This window comes from Diplotaxodon limnothrissa, linkage group LG3 (assembly GCF_057381915.1).
Source record: "Diplotaxodon limnothrissa isolate DT_005_m linkage group LG3, D_limnothrissa_male_GT1.1, whole genome shotgun sequence".
In the NCBI taxonomy this organism is placed as follows: Eukaryota; Metazoa; Chordata; class Actinopteri; order Cichliformes; family Cichlidae; genus Diplotaxodon; species Diplotaxodon limnothrissa.
This window is the reverse complement of record NC_140598.1, coordinates 49,224,608-49,248,182: the sequence shown is the minus strand read 5'-3', so window position 1 is coordinate 49,248,182 and position 23,575 is coordinate 49,224,608. Positions and strand designations below refer to the sequence as shown.

General features: G+C 43.6%; 1 protein-coding gene and 3 non-coding genes across 4 annotated transcripts; 3 read left to right on the top strand and 1 right to left on the bottom strand.

Moving 5' to 3' along the window:
* Positions 1-8,200: 8,200 nt before the first annotated feature.
* On the bottom strand, positions 8,201-11,113 carry LOC146636385 (uncharacterized). The gene is made up of 3 exons (XM_085350319.1): positions 11,020-11,113; positions 10,784-10,869; positions 8,201-8,878 (listed from the first exon to the last, which is right to left on the bottom strand). The coding sequence occupies exons 1-3, from the start codon at positions 11,111-11,113 to the stop codon at positions 8,252-8,254; spliced, it is 807 nt and encodes a 268-aa protein (XP_085206445.1). The 3' UTR covers positions 8,201-8,251.
* A 6,192-nt stretch (positions 11,114-17,305) lies between these two features.
* Positions 17,306-17,379, top strand: trnan-guu (transfer RNA asparagine (anticodon GUU)). Its single transcript has one exon. It is a non-coding gene; the product is annotated as a tRNA-Asn (tRNA).
* A 561-nt stretch (positions 17,380-17,940) lies between these two features.
* On the top strand, positions 17,941-18,014 carry trnan-guu (transfer RNA asparagine (anticodon GUU)). The gene has a single exon. It is a non-coding gene; the product is annotated as a tRNA-Asn (tRNA).
* A 4,537-nt stretch (positions 18,015-22,551) lies between these two features.
* Positions 22,552-22,625, top strand: trnan-guu (transfer RNA asparagine (anticodon GUU)). The gene has a single exon. It is a non-coding gene; the product is annotated as a tRNA-Asn (tRNA).
* The last annotated feature ends 950 nt before the right edge of the window (positions 22,626-23,575 follow it).

Below are 23,575 nucleotides of genomic sequence, written 5' to 3'. Positions count from 1 at the left end.
CGCCGTCGCCTGGTCCAGCCTCAGCCTCTGCAGCGACGCCTGGTCCGGCCCCCGCATCGCCACAGTCTGGTCCTGCCTCGTCTGGTCCTGCCTCATCTGGTCCTGCCTTGTCTGGTCCTGTGCCCACCGGGCCATGGCCAGCACGCCTAACACTGGAGAGCCGCTGCTGCCTTCCGCGTGGCCGGCCCCCTGAACTACTCCGTCGTCTCCTTCGTCGCCGCCGCTGCCTTCCGCGCGGCCGGCCCCCTGAACTGCTCCGTCGTCTCCTTCGCCGCCGCCGCCGCCTTCCGCGTGGCCGGCCCCCTAAACTGTTTCCACGTCTCCACCGTTGCCGTCCGCATGGTCGGCCCCCTGAACTGCACTGTGTTTTTGGGTTGTTTTTCTTGGGCTCCGGTGTTTGCTGTGCTCTTTTGTTTTCTGTTCCGAGCCCTCCGTCCTGGGCCCCCGCCGCCCGCCCTGGGTCGTTTTCTGTTTGGTTTTGTTTTTCTGTGTTTGGGCTGTCTGGTGCCACCCCTTAAGGGGGGGGTGATGTCATGGTCCTGGGCCATGTGGGCCCAGTATTCTTAGTTCCTTGTATTTTTGTATTTCGTTCCTTAGGCCATGTTCCCCGTGCTCTCTCTCCTCCTGTCTGAACCTCTGTACTTCCTGTTTTACTTTGCCCGTCTCCCGTTAGTGTTGTGTTCACTCCTGCCGTGTCTTGTTATAATTATCAGTGTCACCTGTGTTCCCCGTGTGCTCCCACTTCCCTCGTTAACCCTCTGTGCATTTATGTCTGCGTCTCCCTCAGTTCTGTGTCGCGTTCTCCCTCATGTTGTGTGTGTTCCTCCCTGTGTCTCTTGGCGAGCTTTGTATTTAATTTTCCCAGTTTAGTTTTGTATTTCCTACGTTCTGCCTCTCCAGCATTAAAGCTGTGATTTTTTGAGTTCATCCCCGTGTCTGTGAGTTTTGCATTTTGGGTCCTCCTCCTGCCTGCCACACAGCGATCCATGACATTCTGACCATTTCTCTTGGATGGCCTTTAGTATATTGCTCGAGAAAATATAAACAATCCTTAGCACTGTGAGTTTGACTCTCCACCATGTGCTCAAAAGCTCTCATAAATGTTTGATATTGCAAAGGATCGCCATCAAATAACTGAATGTCACGCCTTGGTAACAAAAACAGAGACTGCTGCTCAGCTAATAAAGTTGTAATTTCATTTTGTTTCTTCAAAACTGTGACTAGATGATCATGACCCTCACCACCTTGCACTGTATGTGTGAGAGGTTTTGATTGTGCGTGAGACTGCGAAATCATCTGAGTAGTTGAAACTGCACCTGGAAATACTTGATGTAACTTTGTCTCTGCCCTTTCCAATGAAACGACCTTGGGTTGAAAAGTATTTTTAAACTTGGGCCTTACATCCAATACCTGTGCTTGATGATCACTAGCATCCACACCCTGATATGGTTGTTCTGGTAACACAGGTTTGAACGTCGGAGCATTAGGATTTAAAACGGCTAAACGCCCCTGCTCTCGTTCTAAATACGAATTCATTCCATCAGATTTAACATTAGCAGCACTTGAGACTCGGGACATTTCAGAAGTTTTTAAAACATTCACCTTTGCTGTTGAGGCTGCTATTTCTGTTTCTAAGTCAAGCAGCTCCTTTCTTTTCTTAAGCTGCATTTCTTGTTCTTCCAAAGCATGCTTTTCTTTCAACAACCTCTGTCGAACAAGAAGGGCAGCCATGTCAGCCTCTGCCGTTATGCGTGCTGACAAGGCAGATGAAACCATTGAGCCACTGAGTGATGATTTGCTTTTCCTACAACTTTTGTTTCCAACATTAGAGATGCTATCACTTGGATTAACATAATCTATCGCAGCACCTTTACCAACATTCCCGGCGATCTTAGAAGCACCAGAACCATTTCCAGCAGGTAATACATCAGAGGAATCAACACCAGGTGGATTTAAATGTGGCAAATCAAGCTCAGACACCTGACTTTTGCTCTGAGGGTTTCCCTTTGCATCATGAAGCCATTTCTTTATCTCTTCCATAAACTCAGTATTATGTGCTCGCACACTTATAAACCAAGCAGTTTGTTTTTCTTGCTCTTCTTGAGGAAGCAAAGGAAGCAAGGTTTCATGCAGATGAGTTGCCTCATTAAGCAACACAGACAAATTCTCTAACTGAGCCTGAACAGTTGAAACATTATCCTCAGATTGCTTTAACTCTTTAATAATTTTTACGACCTTTTTAATTTTATTAATCTTAGTGTGACGTTCTGTTTGCAGCCTTTCAATCTGATTCTCCAAAGCCTTAGCAGTCGGTTTCGGCTGTCTTTTCTTTCCATCCACATCACCACATTGTGTTAATTGGTGTGTCTCCATTTTTCTTTAAAATATTACAAAAAATCCAAACGCTGAACTGCACCTATGACACCCAGCTTCATTCCAAAGCATCAACTTGATGACATTCATTTCATAAACCCTGGCCATACACAATTGACAGGAGCGATATCCCCCACTAACTGCCTATTAAACCTAACTAACTTAACCTAGTCTTCCGTACATACTAGCGGTGGGTATTTATGTACCTCCATACCGTCAGCTGTGAGAAAGACAAACTGTCTTAAACACAAACTGCGGCGGTACTCCCAAGCCAATGGCTTCAGCCGCCTGATGCACAAAAACTAGAAAGAAAATCAGTACAACGCCTTGTGCAGCTGTACTGCTAAAACCTAACAGGGGAACAAAACTCCTGAACAAAATGTGCTCGTGTAGCCAAAGGCTTAATCTAAAAGCGGGTGGTAAAAGGCAACAGCAAACTACAAAACTATCATCAATAAAACTCATCTATTTATAAATAATCCAATAAAACCTACAAAGAGCAACTTTCTGTTGACAATGTGTTGCGGCTACTCCAACCAATGGCCGCGGCAGGCTAAACATGTTACAACCATGTTACAACCATGTTATAAACATGTTATAACCAACCATGTTAAAACCATTTTCTAAACATCTTATAATCAACCATGTTATAACCAACCATGTTATAACCAACAATGTTACAACCAACCATGTTATTACCATGTTATAACAACAATGTTAGAACCATGTTATAAACATGTTATAACCAGCCATGTTACAACCAACCATGTTGTAACCATGTTATAACCAACCATGTTACAACCATGTTATAACCAACCATGTTATAACCAACCATGTTATAACTATGTTATAACCAACCATGTTATTACCATGTTATAACCAACCATGTTATTATCATGATATAACCAGCCATGTTATAACCAACCATGTTATAACCAACCATGTTATAACCATGTTAAAACCAATCATGTTATAACCATGTTATAACCAACCATGTTATAACCATGTTATAACCAACCATGTTACAATCATGTTATACACATGTTTTAACCAACTATGTTATAACCATGTTATAATCGACCATGTTATAACCATGTTATAACCAACCATGTTATAACCATGTTATAACCAACCATGTTATTATCATTTTATAACCAACCATGTTATAACCATGTTAAAACCAATCATGTTATAACCAACCATGTTATAACCAACCATGTTATAACCAACCATTTTATAACCAACAATGTTACAACCAACCATGTTATAACCATGTCATAACCAACCATGTTATAACCATGTTATAACCAACCATGTTACATCCATGTTATAAACATGTTATAACCAGCCATGTTACAACAAACCATGTTATAACCATGTCATAACCAACCATGTACAAACCAACCATGTTATAACTATGTTATAACCAACCATGTTATAACCGTGTTATAACCAACCATGTTATTATCATGTTATAACCAACCATGTTATAACCAGCCATGTTATAACCAACCATGTTATAAGCATGTTAATCTTAATGATACTCCTGATATAAGCAGTGGCACTTTATGGGAACCATTAAAAGCGTATATACGCGGACAAATCATTTCATACAGTGCTGGTGAAAGGAAAAGAAGAATGAAACGTACCACAGAATTAATGAAAGCAATAAAAGAAGTTGACCGGGCAAATTCTATGACTCCATCTGAGGAGCTACATAGAAAAAGGATTTTGCTCCAGACTGAATATGACATTCTGACAAGTCAGCGCGAGGAGGATTCATATCTTAGGTCAAGACAAGCTCTCTATGAGCATGGTGAGCGTGCCGGTAAACTCCTGAGCTACCAGCTGAAACAATCAGCAGCTGCTGGTATGATAGTAGAGATAGGAGATAATGTGGGTAATAAAATTATACATCAGAAGGGGATTAACAATCAATTTAAATCTTTTTATGAGGACTTGTATACCTCAGAACTAAATGATAGGGACCGAGTGAAGAATTTTTTTGAAAACCTTGAAATACCACCACTAGAGGCAGCAGATAGAGATAGGTTAGAGGGGCCCATATCTGCCACAGAGATAGACAAAGCAATTCGGAGTATGAAGACAGGAAAAGCGCCGGGCCCTGATGGGTACCCAAGTGAGTTTTATAGAACATTTGCTCCCGCACTGATTCCCTTGCTTTGCAGAGTATTTAAGGAAGTTCTTGATAAAAAAGCTCTGCCCCAAACAATGTCACAGGCCTTGATCTCTGTACTCCTTAAGAAGAATAAGGACCCACTTAAATGTGAGTCATATCGCCCGGTAAGTTTACTTGGATGTGATTATAAAATACTGACCAAAGTACTGGCAGCTAAAATTGAGCTTGTTATAAGTAAGATAATACATCCTGATCAGACAGGGTTTGTTGCAGGTAGACAACTCTCCAGCAATCTCCGCCGTCTGTTCAATGTAGTATATACTGCTGAAGATAACATTATGCCAGAGATTGTGATATCCCTAGATGCCCACATTACTATCTATTTATGGCCCTCGAGAGATTCGGCTTTGGTCCAACATTTTGCTCGTGGATTAAAATAATTTATTCGAGCCCCCAGGCTATGGTGAGAACGAATAATATCATATCTGAACCCTTCTCTCTATTCCGGGGAACAAGACAGGGGTGCCCTTTGTCACCCCTGCTCTTTGATGTGGCAATTGAACCCCTTCCGATGATGCTGAGACAGGCTGCTGAATTGGTAGGGATACAAAGGGGGACACAAAACCATAGGCTGTCCTTATATGCTGACGATCTCCTCCTTTTCCTGTCAAACCCTGCCATTAGTATCCCGGTGGCCCTTGGTATTATCAAAGATTTTGGGAGGGTGTCGGGCTATAAAATTAATTTAGACAAAAGTGTTCTTTTCCCTATTAATAAACAGGCGAGGAAACTTTCTTTCCGGGCCTATCCCTTTGCAATACATAAGGATAGATTCATATATTTAGGTGTTAATGTAACTAGTAAGTATAAAGATTTACTGGACTATAACTTTAAAGTTGCACTGGACAAAGCAAAATTAGATATGGAAAGGTGGGCATCGCTCCCCTTATCATTAGCAGGGAAGGTAAATTCTGTTAAAATGAATATAATGCCACGGCTCCTCTATTTATTTCAGACGATACCGATTTTCATTCCTAAATCATTTTTTAAGGAATTGAACAAATGTACGTCTGCCTTTATTTGGGAAAAAACAGTCCCCAGGATAAGAAGGGAGTTTCTTGAGAGACAGAAAGAAGAGGGAGGCCTGGCTCTGCCGAACTATATGCACTATTATTTTGCTGCTAATATACATAAGTTGTTATTTTGGGTCAAAGAGTTAGATGAGGATGAAACCCCAATATGGGTTCATATGGAAAGGTATGTCTCTAGCCCAGTGTCCCTGCGCTCCCTGGTCTGCGCTCCTCTACCCTTGAGCAAACATCTTTACACAAACAACCCGGTGGTATCTAATTCTTTGAAAATTTGGACTCAATTCAGATCACATTTTAAAAACAGAAATGCCCTCCTATCTGCTCCCATCTATGGAAATCACTTGTTTCCCCCAGCCCTCGGGGGAACAGCCTTTAGGGAATGGCATAGAGCTGGGGTGGAATGTGTCAAACATCTTTTTAAAAATGGTACTTTTATGTCTGCTGCTCAACTGGAAAAGGACTATGGAATCTCCTCCAAGACTAATTACTTTAGATATTTCCAGGTTCGGGACTTTGTGAAAAAGTCATTCAGTCCCTCCCTCGAGCTTCCACAAAGCAGTTGGATAGACGAGCTGATGGACACAGATCCGACTGCTAAGGGGACAATCTCCACGCTATATGCAAATATTGTGAATGTGGCTTCCCCCTCCCTGGACAATGTAAGAAGGAAATGGGAGGAAGAATTGGGGCTGGACATTTCAGAGGTTGACTGGGGAGGGGCTGTAGATCTAGTACACTCTGCTTCTGTATGTGTAAGACATGGATTGATACAGTTCAAGGTGTTACACAGACTCCACTTGTCAAGGGAGAAACTGGCAAGAATGTACCAGGGGGCCGATCCGACCTGCCCCAGATGTAAACAGGTGCCAGCCAACTTATGCCACATGTTCTGGTCTTGTTCCAGGCTGAAAGACTTTTGGGCTAATATCTTTAGAACATTCTCATTCATTTATAATAAAGATATGGAACCAATGCCTCTGACAGCCATCTTTGGTGTGGCACCGAGGGAAACTCAACTAACAGCCTCTCAGAGGAAGGCAATAGCATTCACCTCATGGTTGGCTAGGAGGCAACACCGCCATCCCATAAACGCAGGGTGGAGGAGGTGATGGCACACCTCAAATTAGAACATCTCAGATTTACTATACAGGGCAACACCAAGAAATTCTTTAAGGTCTGGCAGCTTTTCATTTCCTATTTTGAAGATGAGTTTCCGTCTACTCCATAACTGGCAACTCCCCCCCCCCCCCCCCCCCCCTTATATATATTTTTTATTTATTTTTTTCTCTCTTTTCTCTGTCTCGGTATAGTTTTGTCTTACACTGTGTTGTAGGACTTGAGTTCGAGCTTTTCTGTATGTATGATATGCTTTCTGAAAACTCAATAAAAACACTTTGATTATTATGTTATAAGCATGTTATAACCAACCATGTTATAAGCATGTTTTAACCAACTATGTTATAACCATGTTATAATCAACCATGTTATTGCCATGTTATAACCAACCATGTTATAACCAACCATATAACCATGTTATAACAAACCATGTTATAACCATGTTTTAACCAACCATGTTATTATCATGTTATAACCAACCATGTTATAACCATGTTATAACCAACCATGTTATAAGCATGTTATAACCAACCATGTTATAACCAACCATATTATAACCATGTTATAACCAACCATGTAATTACCATGTTATAACCAACCATGTTATTACCATGTTATAGCCAACCATGTTATAACCAACCATGTTATAACCATGTTATAACCAACCATGTTATAACCAACCATGTTATAACCATGTTATAACCAACCATGTTATAACCAACCATGTTATTATCATGTTATAACCAACCATGTTATAACCATGTTATAACCAACCATGTTATAACCAGCCATGTTATAACCATGTTATAACCAACCATGTTATAACCAACCATGTTATAACCAACCATGTTATTACCATGTTATAACCAGCCATGTTATAACCAACCATGTTAAAAGCATGTTATAACCAACCTTGTTATAACCATGTTAAAACCAATCATGTTATAACCAACCATGTTATAACCATGTTATAACCAACCATTTTATAACAGACAATGATATAGCCAACCATGTTATTACCATGTTATAACAAACCATGTTATTATCATGTTATAACCAACCATGTTATAACCATGTTATAACCAGCCATGTTATAACCAAAAATGTTATAACCAACCATGTTATAACCATGTTATAACCAACAATGTTATTACCATGTTATAACCAACCATGTTATTACCATGTTATAACCAACCATGTTATTATCATGTTATAACCAACCATGTTATAACCATGTTATAACTAACCATGTTATAACCAACAACAACAACAACAACAACCTTTATTTATAGAGCACATTAAAAGCCTTAGGCATACCAAAGTGCTTTACAAAAAACAATAAAATAATACAGTTAAGAGCATTAATATCAAATATAATAAGAACAGCAGACAATGTTCACAGTAGAAAGCCACTAATAAAATGGACTGCAGCACATGGATTATAGCAGACCCAGTGCCGCATGATAGAGAACACCAAGAATGAAGGAATAGTAAAAAGTTAATGCAATAGGTCGCAGTTAACAGTCAGCATTTAACGGGTAGAGAAGGCAAGTTCAAAAAGATAAGTTTTAAGGCGTGCTTTAAAAGAAAAAATAGAATCAGACTCCCGAATGCCAATTGGGAGGCTGTTCCATAACTCAGGTGCAGCAAAGGCAAACGATCGATCGCCTCTAGATTTCAACCGAGATCTGGGCTGAACTAACAATAACTGCGAGGATGACCTTAAAGCCCTGGCAGGGACATAAGGGTTTAAAAGTTCCTTAAGATAGGTTGGTGCAGTATTATTGATAATTTTAAACGTAAGCAGCAAAATTTTAAATTGAATACGGTATTTGATAGGCAGCCAATGCAGCTCAGCAAGAACCGGAGTAATATGGTCAAACTTCTTGGTTTTAGTTAGAATACGTGCCGCAGCATTCTGAACTGTCTGTAATCTATGTAGAAGGGTAACATGGAGACCAGAATAGAGTGAGTTACAGTAGTCTAGTCTTGACGTTACAAAAGCATGAATGAGCTTTTCTAAGTCATTATACGGGATATAGTGTCTGGCCCTGGAGATGAGACGAAGCTGATAAAAACTAGATCTGACAACAGCAGACACCTGTTTATCAAGTTTAACACTAGGAAGGCCCAGAGCCCAGCCATTTGGCTTTTCTACCTTTAAAACCCGGAGAGCAGCCAAATGGCTGGTAGGCTTTTAGCTAAGCTTTAGCTTCAGGCAAGTGGAAGCTAAATTGGCTAGTCATTCATATGTAAATTGGGTTGTTACCTGGGAATTCTGGAGGGAGGGGAGTGGGGGTGTGTGGATGAGGGGGTGGGGGAGCTGCTAAAAGCGGTGAGCTTCCTTTTGTTTCATCTTGATGCATTCTCAATCATCCAGGGAAACAAATCTCCAAAAGTCACCAACTTGGAGTGTTTCAGTTTGCCATCTTAGGGAGAAATCAACACACATGGGTGTATGTCCTTTGTTGCTGAGATTTATTGATAAAAACAGTACAAAAAATCAACCATTTGTACACATTTTTACAAATAATTATAAAAAGTGAGTGAGTACATTTCAACATTTTCAGCAATCACTCACAATCCTGGCACTGCCATGGTATCTGTAGTCTGCATTTACCACATGTGTATCTGTTGCAGTGAACACATCGCACAGTGGCATGATTGTTCTTGCAATTGTGTTTGACCTGACACATGGCTCTTTTTCCAGGGCTAGGTGTGGAGGGTTGTGTCAAAGGCAACTGTTCTTTTCTTGCCTTCTTCGCAGCTACATGAGAGTGAGCTAACTCCCTTGCAAGCTCCACCAGGAAGTCCACCCGTCTTTCCTTCGTCCCGGAGCATGCTTGATACAGCACATGTGCATTCAGTGCTGCCATGTCAATCATGTTATAAAACACGGCAACTGGCCAGCGCCGTGTTCCTCTGCGGACAGTGTACTCCCGAACCATCTGGTCCATCACATCCACGCCACACTTTGTTTTGTTGTAAAGGGTGACAGTGTTTGGCTTCCTTTTGGTAGTGTTATCAGTCTGAACCACGCCGTGCATGCTGCTAAGAATATAGACTGTCTTCTTCCGTTTGGCCGCATACGCCGTCAGCGTGGCAGCAGAGGTTGAAAACACCTAAGAAATAAGATAAATTGTTATTTCCATAGCACTTTTACACACAATGAAACACATAAACATAGAACCAGAAAAGACCTGCAACATACCTGAGTGGTGAATTCATTGCGATCTGTCTGTCTAGTGGATTGAGGAATTTCCCTGCGAATCTTGTTGACTGTGCCGAGGATGGTGGTTTTCCGTCTAAGAAGTTTTTGCGCAAGTGAAAGCGATGTGAAAAAATTGTCCGTGGTAACATTTCTGCCCTTGTCTAGGAATGGTTCCATCAGCCTCATTACTACATTTTCAGAAAGTCTCTCCCCAGTGGGACGACTGGGGTCCTTGCCAAGATATGGGAAGACATTGCAAATGTACTTGGATTTTAGGTCGCAAGCCACCCAAAACTTGATCCCAAACTTGTCCGGCTTACTTGCAATATACTGCAGGAAACTGCACCGAGTCTTTGATGGGAAAAGCTGTTCATCAACGGTGATATGTAGACCAGGGTTGTAGCACGTGATGCAGTTGGTGACAAATGATCCCCACAAACTGGAAATTGCAGCGAACTTATCAGTCTTTGCTCGATCACTGCGGGTGGACTTGTCATCAAAGCGTAGGTGTTGCATGATTTCTTTGAAGCGGTTTCGTGCCATAGTTCCAATTATCTGTGGGTTTCCCAGGTTTGCTGACCAGCAGTCATTTAGAGATGGAACCCTGGTAACCCCCCGCAAGATGACAATTGCAATAAATGCCATTAGTTCAGGGAGGTCCATGAACCAATGAACATGCTCCGTTTGCTGTGCATGTTGAACAGTCCATTCTTGAATGCTACGAAGCATGTCAAGAGTGATGAAACACAGGAAGCTCCGAAGGCGACTCGTGATATTTCTCCTGGCCTTAGCCGTTGGCTCTCCATCTGCAGCGTACGCTTCTATTGGGGTGAAAGGGAGACAGGTCCCCACCTGTTCTTCACGCCACACTGTGCCATCTTTCGCTGTCTCAGTCCCCAAACAAGCTCTCTTTTTAGGTGCAGAAGCAGTCTCCTCATCTGCAGTGTGAACAAATTCAAATTGTGAGCAATGGGAAGGTCCAGTATCTCCTCCTCTGTATCAGAATAATGTCTGAAATATCTTACTTACAAACTACATCCACTTACTTATTTGAAATGAAATAGGAAATAACATGAAATGCAACTAACCGGAAGACTGATCAGACAGCTCTGAGTCCGAATCCGGCTGAACTTGTAGGTCTTCTCCATCCGAGTCACAAGGGTCGACTTCCCTCAGGATCATTTCCAAGGCCTGCTGAGTGGTGAGTCTTCTCTGCATTTTCTTTCCTTGGAGAGGAGGTCCGTACACCACAGAATTCTTCAGGGCAATGAAGGATTAGGCTAAGTGTAGTGAGATTGTATCATATATATAGGGCTTGGCTTCCTGATCAATGCTCCACTACCAAAAGGAAGCCAAGCCCTGCCACCCTTTACAACAAAACAAGGTGTGATCACATTGATGCCACAATGGACGACTGATCAATGCTCCACTACCAAAAGGAAGCCAAGCCCTGCCACCCTTTACAACAAAACAAGGTGTGATCACATTGATGCCACAATGGACGACTGATCAATGCTCCACTACCAAAAGGAAGCCAAGCCCTGCCACCCTTTACAACAAAACAAGGTGTGATCACATTGATGCCACAATGGACGACTGATCAATGCTCCACTACCAAAAGGAAGCCAAGCCCTGCCACCCTTTACAACAAAACAAGGTGTGATCACATTGATGCCACAATGGACGACTGATCAATGCTCCACTACCAAAAGGAAGCCAAGCCCTGCCACCCTTTACAACAAAACAAGGTGTGATCACATTGATGCCACAATGGACGACTGATCAATGCTCCACTACCAAAAGGAAGCCAAGCCCTGCCACCCTTTACAACAAAACAAGGTGTGATCACATTGATGCCACAATGGACGACTGATCAATGCTCCACTACCAAAAGGAAGCCAAGCCCTGCCACCCTTTACAACAAAACAAGGTGTGATCACAGGGCTTGGCTTCCTTTTGGTAGTGGACAATTGATCAGGAAGCCAAGCCAAGGTAAATGCAGACTACAGATACCATGGCAGTGCCAGGATTGTGAGTGATTGCTGAAAATGTTGAAATGTACTCACTCACTTTTTATAATTATTTGTAAAAATGTGTACAAATGGTTGATTTTTTGTACTGTTTTTATCAATAAATCTCAGCAACAAAGGACATACACCCATGTGTGTTGATTTCTCCCTAAGATGGCAAACTGAAACACTCCAAGTTGGTGACTTTTGGAGATTTGGTTCCCTGGATGATTGAGAATGCATCAAGATGAAACAAAAGGAAGCTCACCGCTTTTAGCAGCTCCCCCACCCCCTCATCCACACACCCCCACTCCCCTCCCTCCAGAATTCCCAGGTAACAACCCAATTTACATATGAATGACTAGCCAATTTAGCTTCCACTTGCCTGAAGCTAAAGCTTAGCTAAAAGCCTACCAGCCATTTGGCTGGTGGCGGGTTTTAAAGGTAGAAAGGTAGAAGCCTGGGCCTTCCTAGTGAGCTGTCCTAGGAGCTGTCAAACAAGACACCCAGATTCCTGACAGTATCAGAGAAAGAACTAGTAAGAAAGCCAAAGGCATCTTGAAGTTTGGCGCGAAGGGCATTACTGCCAAAAATCATGATTTCAGTCTTTTTTTCATTGAGAATAAGAGTATTTGCCAACAGCCATTTCTTGACCTCACTCATGCACTCACGAAAGTTATTTAAAGATAAAGCGAGATCATCATGTAACTCAAAATAAATCTGGATGTCATCCGCATAATAGTGAAAAGCAATGTGGTATTTCTCAAAGATAGCGCTTAAAGGAAGCATATACAGTGAGAAAAGGGTCGGGCCTAACACAGAACCCTGGGGGACACCACAGCAAACAGGTACAGGGGAAGAGGAAGATGAGGCCAGATGTACCGAAGAAAGCCGATTGGAGAGGTAAGATTTGAACCAGTCCAAGGCAGTGCCCTTAATGCCAACAGAGTGCTCTAATCTTGCGACTAGGATGTTATGGTCAACCATATCAAATGCAGATGAAAGATCCAATAGAACTAAAACAGAAGGACGACCATTATCAGCCATACGTAAAAGATCATTAAAAACACGAAGCAGCGCTGATTCAGTGCTATGATGTTGTTTAAAGGCTGATTGGAATTTATCATTTATATTATTCTCGTCCAGGTAGGTCTGCAGTTGAAGTAGAACCACCTTCTCAAGGATTTTAGCCAAGAAAGGAAGCTTGGAAATCGGTCTATAGTTGGCAAAATCACTATGATCCAGGTTATTTTTCTTTAAAACGGGTTGAATAAAGGCATGTTTAAGAACTGAAGGTACATAACCAGAAAGCAAGGAGAGGTTCAATATAGACAATAGACAGGGTCCAATTACATTAAAACAATCCTTGACTATACGAGATGGAAGAACATCATGTACACAATTAGTATTGTTTAGTTTCTCAGTTATACGCTTCAGAGTGGGAAGTGAAATTAATTCAAATTGATGTAAGGCAGCAGAACAGTCAGGATTAGACATACTGTCAGCCACCAAGGGAAGCGTAGATCTAAGAGATAAAACTTTATCTAGAAAGTAGTTTGAAAATTTTTCACAGAGACCTGGGGAGCACGAGAGTGGCATAGAGGGACGAGGATTCACCACTGAGTTAAAAATTTTAAATAGGATGCGAGGATTGTCACCATTAGAAGTAATAATCTTAGCGAAGAAGGCTGCTTTAGCCATTCTGGCAGCAGATTGGAATTTCGAGCGGCTAATACGTAAAATGTCATATGATGACTGGAGTCTATCATTCCTCCACCTCCTCTCATCGCGCCTGCACAAACGCCGTAGAACACGGACAGAGTCGTTTAACCAGCATTGCGAGTAGGTTCTGGGGCGTTTGTGTTTGATAGGTGCAACAGTGTTAAGAATCGAGGAACATGTAGTTAAAAAAGTATTGGTAAAATTCTCAAGTGTGTGTGGGATAAAACAGTCCGACATATTAAATGAAGAATTAACAAAAGATGTAGAGAAGTTGACCACAGTATCGGCGTTAATAGTCCGAGTAGGATGGAGAGGAACCTCCAAGTAAGGGTCAGTGATACCCAGGTCAACGTCAAAGATGACCGGGGAATGATCGGAAAGTCCAGTATTTCTAATTTCCTTAATGCATATATCCACGTTAAATGAAAAAACCAGATCAAGGGTGTGACCCTTAACATGAGTAGGTTCATTTACCCACTGGGTAAGATTAAAAGAGTCAGTCAGTGCAGAAAAATCTTTAGACAGGTGGTCATCCATACAACAAACATGAATATTGAAGTCACCAGAGATAACTACAGAATCATATTTAAAAAGAATAGAACCCAAAAAATCAGCAAATTCAGAGATGAACATCTTATGATATTTAGGCGGACGATAAGCCACGACACACAGAGTAGTTCGAGGGCCAGTCAATTCCAATAGCTGAGCTTCAAAGCTAGAATAGGTTGGGGAGGGTAGCAGCCGTGCCTCAAGTTTATTTCTAAAAACCGAGGCTAAGCCACCACCTCTACCAGTAAGCCTCGATGAGCTAAAAAAGGCACAGTCAGAAGGGAGAAGTTCAGAGAAGGGGATGAACTCACCCGGAGAGGTCCATGTCTCAGTCAAAAATAAAACATCCAGACCCGAGGAGAGAAAAAAATCATTTAAGAGGAAGGCCTTATTAGAAAGAGACCTAACATTAAATAAGGCCATCCGAGTCCGAGGAGTCCTGTCCTTAGTAGTAGCTCGTTTGAGGGTACTGAGGTTGTTTTGTTGAACACCACGGCCAGGCAGTGATATCCAAGAACGAGCAGAGTGGAAGGCCACTGGGCAGGCAGGATAGGACTGAGGGCCAACGGGACATATCCAACGGTGGTTGAGCAGTTTAGCCGCAAAGCGGCTACCAAGATGGTGGATGAAACGAGAAAATTCACAGCTAGTAGGGGGGTAATCCGTAGCCATGGCTCTGATATAAGCCTTGAAGCGGACACGGACACCACTCCTTCTACCCCGTCTCCTGGGACGTATCCTGCGGGGCATGGGAAGAGGTAAATCGGTCAGATGAGTGGGCGAGACGGGCATCAGGGGAATGCCTTGTTATGACCAACCATGTTAAAAGCATGTTATAACCAACCATGTTATAACCATGTTAAAACCAATCATGTTATAACCAACCATGTTATAACCATGTTATAACCAACCATGTTATAACCATGTTATAACCAACCATTTTATAACAGACAATGATATAACCAACCATGTTATTACCATGTTATAACAAACCATGTTATTATCATGTTATAACCAACCATGTTATAACCATGTTATAACTAACCATGTTATAACCAGCCTTGTTATGACCAACCATGTTATAAGCATGTTATAACAAACCATGTTATAACCATGTTATAACCAACCATGTTATAACAACCATGTTATAACCATGTTATAACCAACCATGTTATTCCCATGTTATAACCAACCATGTTATTACCAACCATGTTATTATCATGTCATAACCAACCATGTTATAACCATGTTATAACCAACCATGTTATAACCAGCCATGTTATAACCAACCATGTTATAATCATGTTATAACCAACCATGTCATAAGCATGTTATAACCAACTATCTTAAAAGCATGTTATAACCAACTATATTATAACCATGTTATAATCAACCATGTTATAACCATGTTATAACCAACCATGTTATAACCATGTTATAACCAAACATGTTATAACAACCATGTTATAACCATGTTATAACCAACCATGTTATAACCATGTTATAACCAACCATTTTATAACCAACAATGATATAACCAACCATGTTATTACCATGTTATAACAAACCATGTTATTATCATGTTATAACCAACCATGTTATAACCATGTTATAACCAGCCATGTTATAACCAACCATGTTATAACCAATCATGTTATAAACATGTTATAACCAACAATGTTATTACCATGTTATAACCAACAATGTTATAACCATGTTACAACCAACCATGTTATAACCAACCATGTTATAACCAGCCTTGTTATGACCAACCATGTTATAAGCATGTTATAACCTACTATGTTATAACCATGTTATAACCAACCATGTTATAACAACCATGTTATAACCATGTTATAACCAACCATGTTATAACCAACCATGTTATTACCATGTTATAACAAACCATGTTATTATCATGTTATAACCAACCATGTTATAACCATGTTATAACCAGCCATGTTATAACCAAAAATGTTATAACCAACCATGTTATAACCATGTTATAACCAACAATGTTATTACCATGTTATAACCAACCATGTTATTATCATGTTATAACCAACCATGTTATAACCATGTTATAACTAACCATGTTATAACCAGCCTTGTTATGACCAACCATGTTATAAGCATGTTATAACAAACCATGTTATAACCATGTTATAATCAACCATGTTATAACAACCATGTTATAACCATGTTATAACCAACCATGTTATAACCAACCATGTTATAACCATGTTATGACCAATCATGTCATAAGCATGTTATAACCAACTATCTTATAACCATGATATAACCAACCATGTTATTACCATGTTATAACAAACCATGTTATTATCATGTTATAACCAACCATGTTATAACCATGTTATAACCAGCCATGTTATAACCAAAAATGTTATAACCAACCATGTTATAACCATGTTATAACCAACAATGTTATTACCATGTTATAACCAACCATGTTATTACCATGTTATTACCATGTTATAACCAACCATGTTATTATCATGTTATAACCAACCATGTTATAACCATGTTATAACTAACCATGTTATAACCAGCCTTGTTATGACCAACCATGTTATAAGCATGTTATAACAAACCATGTTATAACCATGTTATAATCAACCATGTTATAACAAACCATGGTATATCCAGGACGGTCGTTTGATGAACGCAGTCAACTGTTTTATCAAGGGTGATATACATCTTTGGGGTTGCTGTTGTTCGTTCGCAACTGCATACTTGCTGCCAAGTATGTGTGACCTACAAGTCACATATTTTAAACAATCAAGGCGGTATGGAGAGGAAGTACCAGAGCACCTCCATCTAGCCACCCGGTCCTCTCTCGACGCCCCTGCTTGGCTTCACTCAGTCTCTGTTGCACAATCGTATACCCCACAACCAAAGAGACCGGAACACCCTCCCCCAGTCCCCCGTCCAGTCTCGACACCTGTGGGTTGCGGGTTGTCAGTCTCTGTGGCGCAATCGGTTAGAGCTTTTGGCTGTTAACAACCAAAAAATACCGGAACACCCTCCCCCACTCCCCCGTCCAGTCTCGACACCTGTGGGTTGCGCGTTGTCAGTCTCTGTGGCGCAATGGGTTAGCGCGTTCGGCTGTTAACCGAAAGGTTGGTGGTTCAAGCCCACCCAGGGACGATATCACTGTGTTTGCCAGGTAATGCACAATGCTGCACAAACGTGCAGTGCAACTCTTATGACAGTTATGTTGGTTATACCATGTTATAATCAACCATGTTTTAACCAACCATGGTATAACCATGTTATAACCAGGACGGTCGTTTGATGAACGCAGTCAACTGTTTTATCAAGGGTGATATCCATCTTTGGGGTGCTGTTGTTCGTCCGCAACTGCATACTTGCTGCCAAGTATGTGTGACCTACAAGTCACATATTTTAAACAATCAAGGCGGTATGGAGAGGAAGTACCAGAGCACCTCCATTTAGCCACCCGGTCCTCTCTCGACGCCCCTGCTTGGCTTCACTCAGTCTCTGTTGCACAATCGTATACCCCACAACCAAAGAGACCGGAACACCCTCCCCCAGTCCCCCGTCCAGTCTCGACACCTGTGGGTTGCGGGTTGTCAGTCTCTGTGGCGCAATCGGTTAGAGCTTTTGGCTGTTAACAACCAAAAAAGACCGGAACACCCTCCCCCACTCCCCCGTCCAGTCTCGACACCTGTGGGTTGCGCGTTGTCAGTCTCTGTGGCGCAATGGGTTAGCGCGTTCGGCTGTTAACCGAAAGGTTGGTGGTTCAAGCCCACCCAGGGACGATATCACTGTGTTTGCCAGGTAATGCACAATGCTGCACAAACGTGCAGTGCAACTCTTATGACAGTTATGTTGGTTATACCATGTTATAATCAACCATGTTTTAACCAACCATGGTATAACCATGTTATAACCAGGACGGTCGTTTGATGAACGCAGTCAACTGTTTTATCAAGGGTGATATCCATCTTTGGGGTGCTGTTGTTCGTCCGCAACTGCATACTTGCTGCCAAGTATGTGTGACCTACAAGTCACATATTTTAAACAATCAAGGCGGTATGGAGAGGAAGTACCAGAGCACCTCCATCTAGCCACCCGGTCCTCTCTCGACGCCCCTGCTTGGCTTCACTCAGTCTCTGTTGCACAATCGTATACCCCACAACCAAAGAGACCGGAACACCCTCCCCCAGTCCCCCGTCCAGTCTCGACACCTGTGGGTTGCGGGTTGTCAGTCTCTGTGGCGCAATCGGTTAGAGCTTTTGGCTGTTAACAACCAAAAAAGACCGGAACACCCTCCCCCAGTCCCCCGTCCAGTCTCGACACCTGTGGGTTGCGCATTGTCAGTCTCTGTGGCGCAATGGGTTAGCGCATTCGGCTGTTAACCGAAAGGTTGGTGGTTCAAGCCCACCCAGGGACTATATCACTGTGTTTGCCAGGGAATGCACAATGCTGCACAAACGTGCAGTGCAACTCTTATGTTGGTTATACCATGTTATAATCAACCATGTTTTAACCAACCATGGTATATCCAGGACGGTCGTTTGATGAACGCAGTCAACTGTTTTATCAAGGCTGATATTCTTTGGGGTGCTGTTGTTCGTCCGCAACTGCATACTTGCTGCCAAGTATGTGTGACCTACAAGTCACATATTTTAAACAATCAAGGCGGTATGGAGAGGAAGTACCAGAGCACCTCCATCTAGCCACCCGGTCCTCTCTCGACGCCCCTGCTTGGCTTCACTCAGTCTCTGTTGCACAATCGTATACCCCACAACCAAAGAGACCGGAACACCCTCCCCCAGTCCCCCGTCCAGTCTCGACACCTGTGGGTTGCGGGTTGTCAGTCTCTGTGGCGCAATCGGTTAGAGCTTTTGGCTGTTAACAACCAAAAAAGACCGGAACACCCTCCCCCAGTCCCCCGTCCAGTCTCGACACCTGTGGGTTGCGCGTTGACAGTCTCTGTGGCACAATCGGTTAGCGCGTTCGGCTGTTAACCGAAAGGTTGGTGGTTCAAGCCCACCCAGGGACGATATCACTGTGTTTGCCAGGTAATGCACAATGCTGCACAAACGTGCAGTGCAGCTCTTATGACAGTTATGTTGGTTATACCATGTTATAATCAACCATGTTTTAACCAACCATGTTATAACCAGGACGGTCGTTTGATGAACGCAGTCAACTGTTTTATCAAGGGTGATATCCATCTTTGGGGTGCTGTTGTTCGTCCGCAACTGCATACTTGCTGCCAAGTATGTGTGACCTACAAGTCACATATTTTAAACAATCAAGGCGGTATGGAGAGGAAGTACCAGAGCACCTCCATCCAGCCACCCGGTCCTCTCTCGACGCCCCTGCTTGGCTTCACTCAGTCTCTGTTGCAAAATCGTTTACCCCACAACCAAAAAGACCGGAACACCCTCCTCCACTCCCACGTCCAGTCTCGACACCTGTGGGTTGCGCGTTGGCAGTCTCTGTGGCGCAATTGTTTAGCGCGTTCGGCTGTTAACCGAAAGGTTGGTGGTTCAAGCCCACCCAGGGACGATATCACTGTGTTTGCCAGGGAATGCACAATGCTGCACAAACGTGCAGTGCAACTCTTATGTTGGTTATACCATGTTATAATCAACCATGTTTTAACCAACCATGGTATATCCAGGACGGTCGTTTGATGAACGCAGTCAACTGTTTTATCAAGGCTGATATTCTTTGGGGTGCTGTTGTTCGTCCGCAACTGCATACTTGCTGCCAAGTATGTGTGACCTACAAGTCACATATTTTAAACAATCAAGGCGGTATGGAGAGGAAGTACCAGAGCACCTCCATCCAGCCACCCGGTCCTCTCTCGACGCCCCTGCTTGGCTTCACTCAGTCTCTGTTGCAAAATCGTTTACCCCACAACCAAAAAGACCGGAACACCCTCCTCCACTCCCACGTCCAGTCTCGACACCTGTGGGTTGCGCGTTGTCAGTCTCTGTGGCGCAATTGTTTAGCGCGTTCGGCTGTTAACCGAAAGGTTGGTGGTTCAAGCCCACCCAGGGACGATATCACTGTGTTTGCCAGGGAATGCACAATGCTGCACAAACGTGCAGTGCAACTCTTATGTTGGTTATACCATGTTATAATCAACCATGTTTTAACCAACCATGGTATATCCAGGACGGTCGTTTGATGAACTCAGTCAACTGTTTTATCAAGGCTGATATTCTTTGGGGTGCTGTTGTTCGTCCGCAACTGCATACTTGCTGCCAAGTATGTGTGACCTACAAGTCACATATTTTAAACAATCAAGGCGGTATGGAGAGGAAGTACCAGAGCACCTCCATCTAGCCACCCGGTCCTCTCTCGACGCCCCTGCTTGGCTTCACTCAGTCTCTGTTGCACAATCGTATACCCCACAACCAAAGAGACCGGAACACCCTCCCCCAGTCCCCCGTCCAGTCTCGACACCTGTGGGTTGCGGGTTGTCAGTCTCTGTGGCGCAATCGGTTAGAGCTTTTGGCTGTTAACAACCAAAAAAGACCGGAACACCCTCCCCCAGTCCCCCGTCCAGTCTCGACACCTGTGGGTTGTGCGTTGACAGTCTCTGTGGCGCAATCGGTTAGAGCGTTCGGCTGTTAACCGAAAGGTTGGTGGTTCAAGCCCACCCAGGGACGATATCACTGTGTTTGCCAGGTAATGCACAATGCTGCACAAACGTGCAGTGCAACTCTTATGACAGTTATGTTGGTTATACCATGTTATAATCAACCATGTTTTAACCAACCATGGTATAACCATGTTATAACCAGGACGGTCGTTTGATGAACGCAGTCAACTGTTTTATCAAGGGTGATATCCATCTTTGGGGTGCTGTTGTTCGTCCGCAACTGCATACTTGCTGCCAAGTATGTGTGACCTACAAGTCACATATTTTAAACAATCAAGGCGGTATGGAGAGGAAGTACCAGAGCACCTCCATCCAGCCACCCGGTCCTCTCTCGACGCCCCTGCTTGGCTTCACTCAGTCTCTGTTGCAAAATCGTTTACCCCACAACCAAAAAGACCCAAACACCCTCCTCCACTCCCACGTCCAGTCTCGACACCTGTGGGTTGCGCGTTGTCAGTCTCTGTGGCGCAATTGTTTAGCGCGTTCGGCTGTTAACCGAAAGGTTGGTGGTTCAAGCCCACCCAGGGACGATATCACTGTTATTGCCAGGTAATTCAGAATGCTGCACAAAAGTGCAGTGCGACAGTTATGTTGGTTATACCATGTTATAATCAACCATGTTATAACAAACCATGGTATATCCAGGACGGTCGTTTGATGAACGCAGTCAACTGTTTTATCAAGGGTGATATGCATCTTTGGGGTTGCTGTTGTTCGTTCGCAACTGCATACTTGCTGCCAAGTATGTGTGACCTACAAGTCACATATTTTAAACAATCAAGGCGGTATGGAGAGGAAGTACCAGAGCACCTCCATCTAGCCACCCGGTCCTCTCTCGACGCCCCTGCTTGGCTTCACTCAGTCTCTGTTGCACAATCGTATACCCCACAACCAAAGAGACCGGAACACCCTCCCCCAGTCCCCCGTCCAGTCTCGACACCTGTGGGTTGCGGGTTGTCAGTCTCTGTGGCGCAATCGGTTAGAGCTTTTGGCTGTTAACAACCAAAAAAGACCGGAACACCCTCCCCCAGTCCCCCGTCCAGTCTCGACACCTGTGGGTTGCGCGTTGTCAGTCTCTGTGGCGCAATCGGTTAGCGCGTTCGGCTGTTAACCGAAAGGTTGGTGGTTCAAAATATGTGACTTGTAGGTCACACATACTTGGCAGCAAGTATGCAGTTGCGGACGAACAACAGCACCCCAAAGAATATCAGCCTTGATAAAACAGTTGACTGCGTTCATCAAACGACCGTCCTGGATATACCATGGTTGGTTAAAACATGGTTGATTATAACATGGTATAACCAACATAAGAGTTGCACTGCACGTTTGTGCAGCATTGTGCATTCCCTGGCAAACACAGTGATATCACAGTGATATCGTCCCTGGGTATGGAGAGGAAGTACCAGAGCACCTCCATCTAGCCACCCGGTCCTCTCTCGACGCCCCTGCTTGGCTTCACTCAGTCTCTGTTGCACAATCGTATACCCCACAACCAAAGAGACCGGAACACCCTCCCCCAGTCCCCCGTCCAGTCTCGACACCTGTGGGTTGCGGGTTGTCAGTCTCTGTGGCGCAATCGGTTAGAGCTTTTGGCTGTTAACAACCAAAAAAGACCGGAACACCCTCCCCCAGTCCCCCGTCCAGTCTCGACACCTGTGGGTTGTGCGTTGACAGTCTCTGTGGCGCAATCGGTTAGCGCGTTCGGCTGTTAACCGAAAGGTTGGTGGTTCAAGCCCACCCAGAGACGATATCACTGTGTTTGCCAGGTAATACACAATGCTGCACAAACGTGCAGTGCAACTCTTATGACAGTTATGTTGGTTATACCATGTTATAATCAACCATGTTTTAACCAACCATGGTATAACCATGTTATAACCAGGACGGTCGTTTGATGAACGCAGTCAACTGTTTTATCAAGGGTGATATCCATCTTTGGGGTGCTGTTGTTCGTCCGCAACTGCATACTTGCTGCCAAGTATGTGTGACCTACAAGTCACATATTTTAAACAATCAAGGCGGTATGGAGAGGAAGTACCAGAGCACCTCCATCCAGCCACCCGGTCCTCTCTCGACGCCCCTGCTTGGCTTCACTCAGTCTCTGTTGCAAAATCGTTTACCCCACAACCAAAAAGACCCGAACACCCTCCTCCACTCCCACGTCCAGTCTCGACACCTGTGGGTTGCGCGTTGTCAGTCTCTGTGGCGCAATTGTTTAGCGCGTTCGGCTGTTAACCGAAAGGTTGGTGGTTCAAGCCCACCCAGGGACGATATCACTGTTATTGCCAGGTAATTCAGAATGCTGCACAAAAGTGCAGTGCGACAGTTATGTTGGTTATACCATGTTATAATCAACCATGTTATAACAAACCATGGTATATCCAGGACGGTCGTTTGATGAACGCAGTCAACTGTTTTATCAAGGCTGATATTCTTTGGGGTGCTGTTGTTCGTCCGCAACTGCATACTTGCTGCCAAGTATGTGTGACCTACAAGTCACATATTTTAAACAATCAAGGCGGTATGGAGAGGAAGTACCAGAGCACCTCCATCTAGCCACCCGGTCCTCTCTCGACGCCCCTGCTTGGCTTCACTCAGTCTCTGTTGCACAATCGTATACCCCACAACCAAAGAGACCGGAACACCCTCCCCCAGTCCCCCGTCCAGTCTCGACACCTGTGGGTTGCGGGTTGTCAG

What these genes read in the sequence shown, in the direction of transcription:
- LOC146636385 (XM_085350319.1), bottom strand. Translation starts at nt 11,113, where the DNA reads ATGATCCTGAGGGAAGTCGACCCTTGTGACTCGGATGGAGAAGACCTA. An exon ending in GCTGTCTGATCAGTCTTCCG is followed by an intron (nt 10,870 to 11,019) that starts GTTAGTTGCATT and finishes TTCACACTGCAG; the next exon opens with ATGAGGAGACTGCTTCTGCA. An exon ending in CAGTGTGGCGTGAAGAACAG is followed by an intron (nt 8,879 to 10,783) that starts GTGGGGACCTGT and finishes CGGGTTTTAAAG; the next exon opens with GTAGAAAAGCCAAATGGCTG.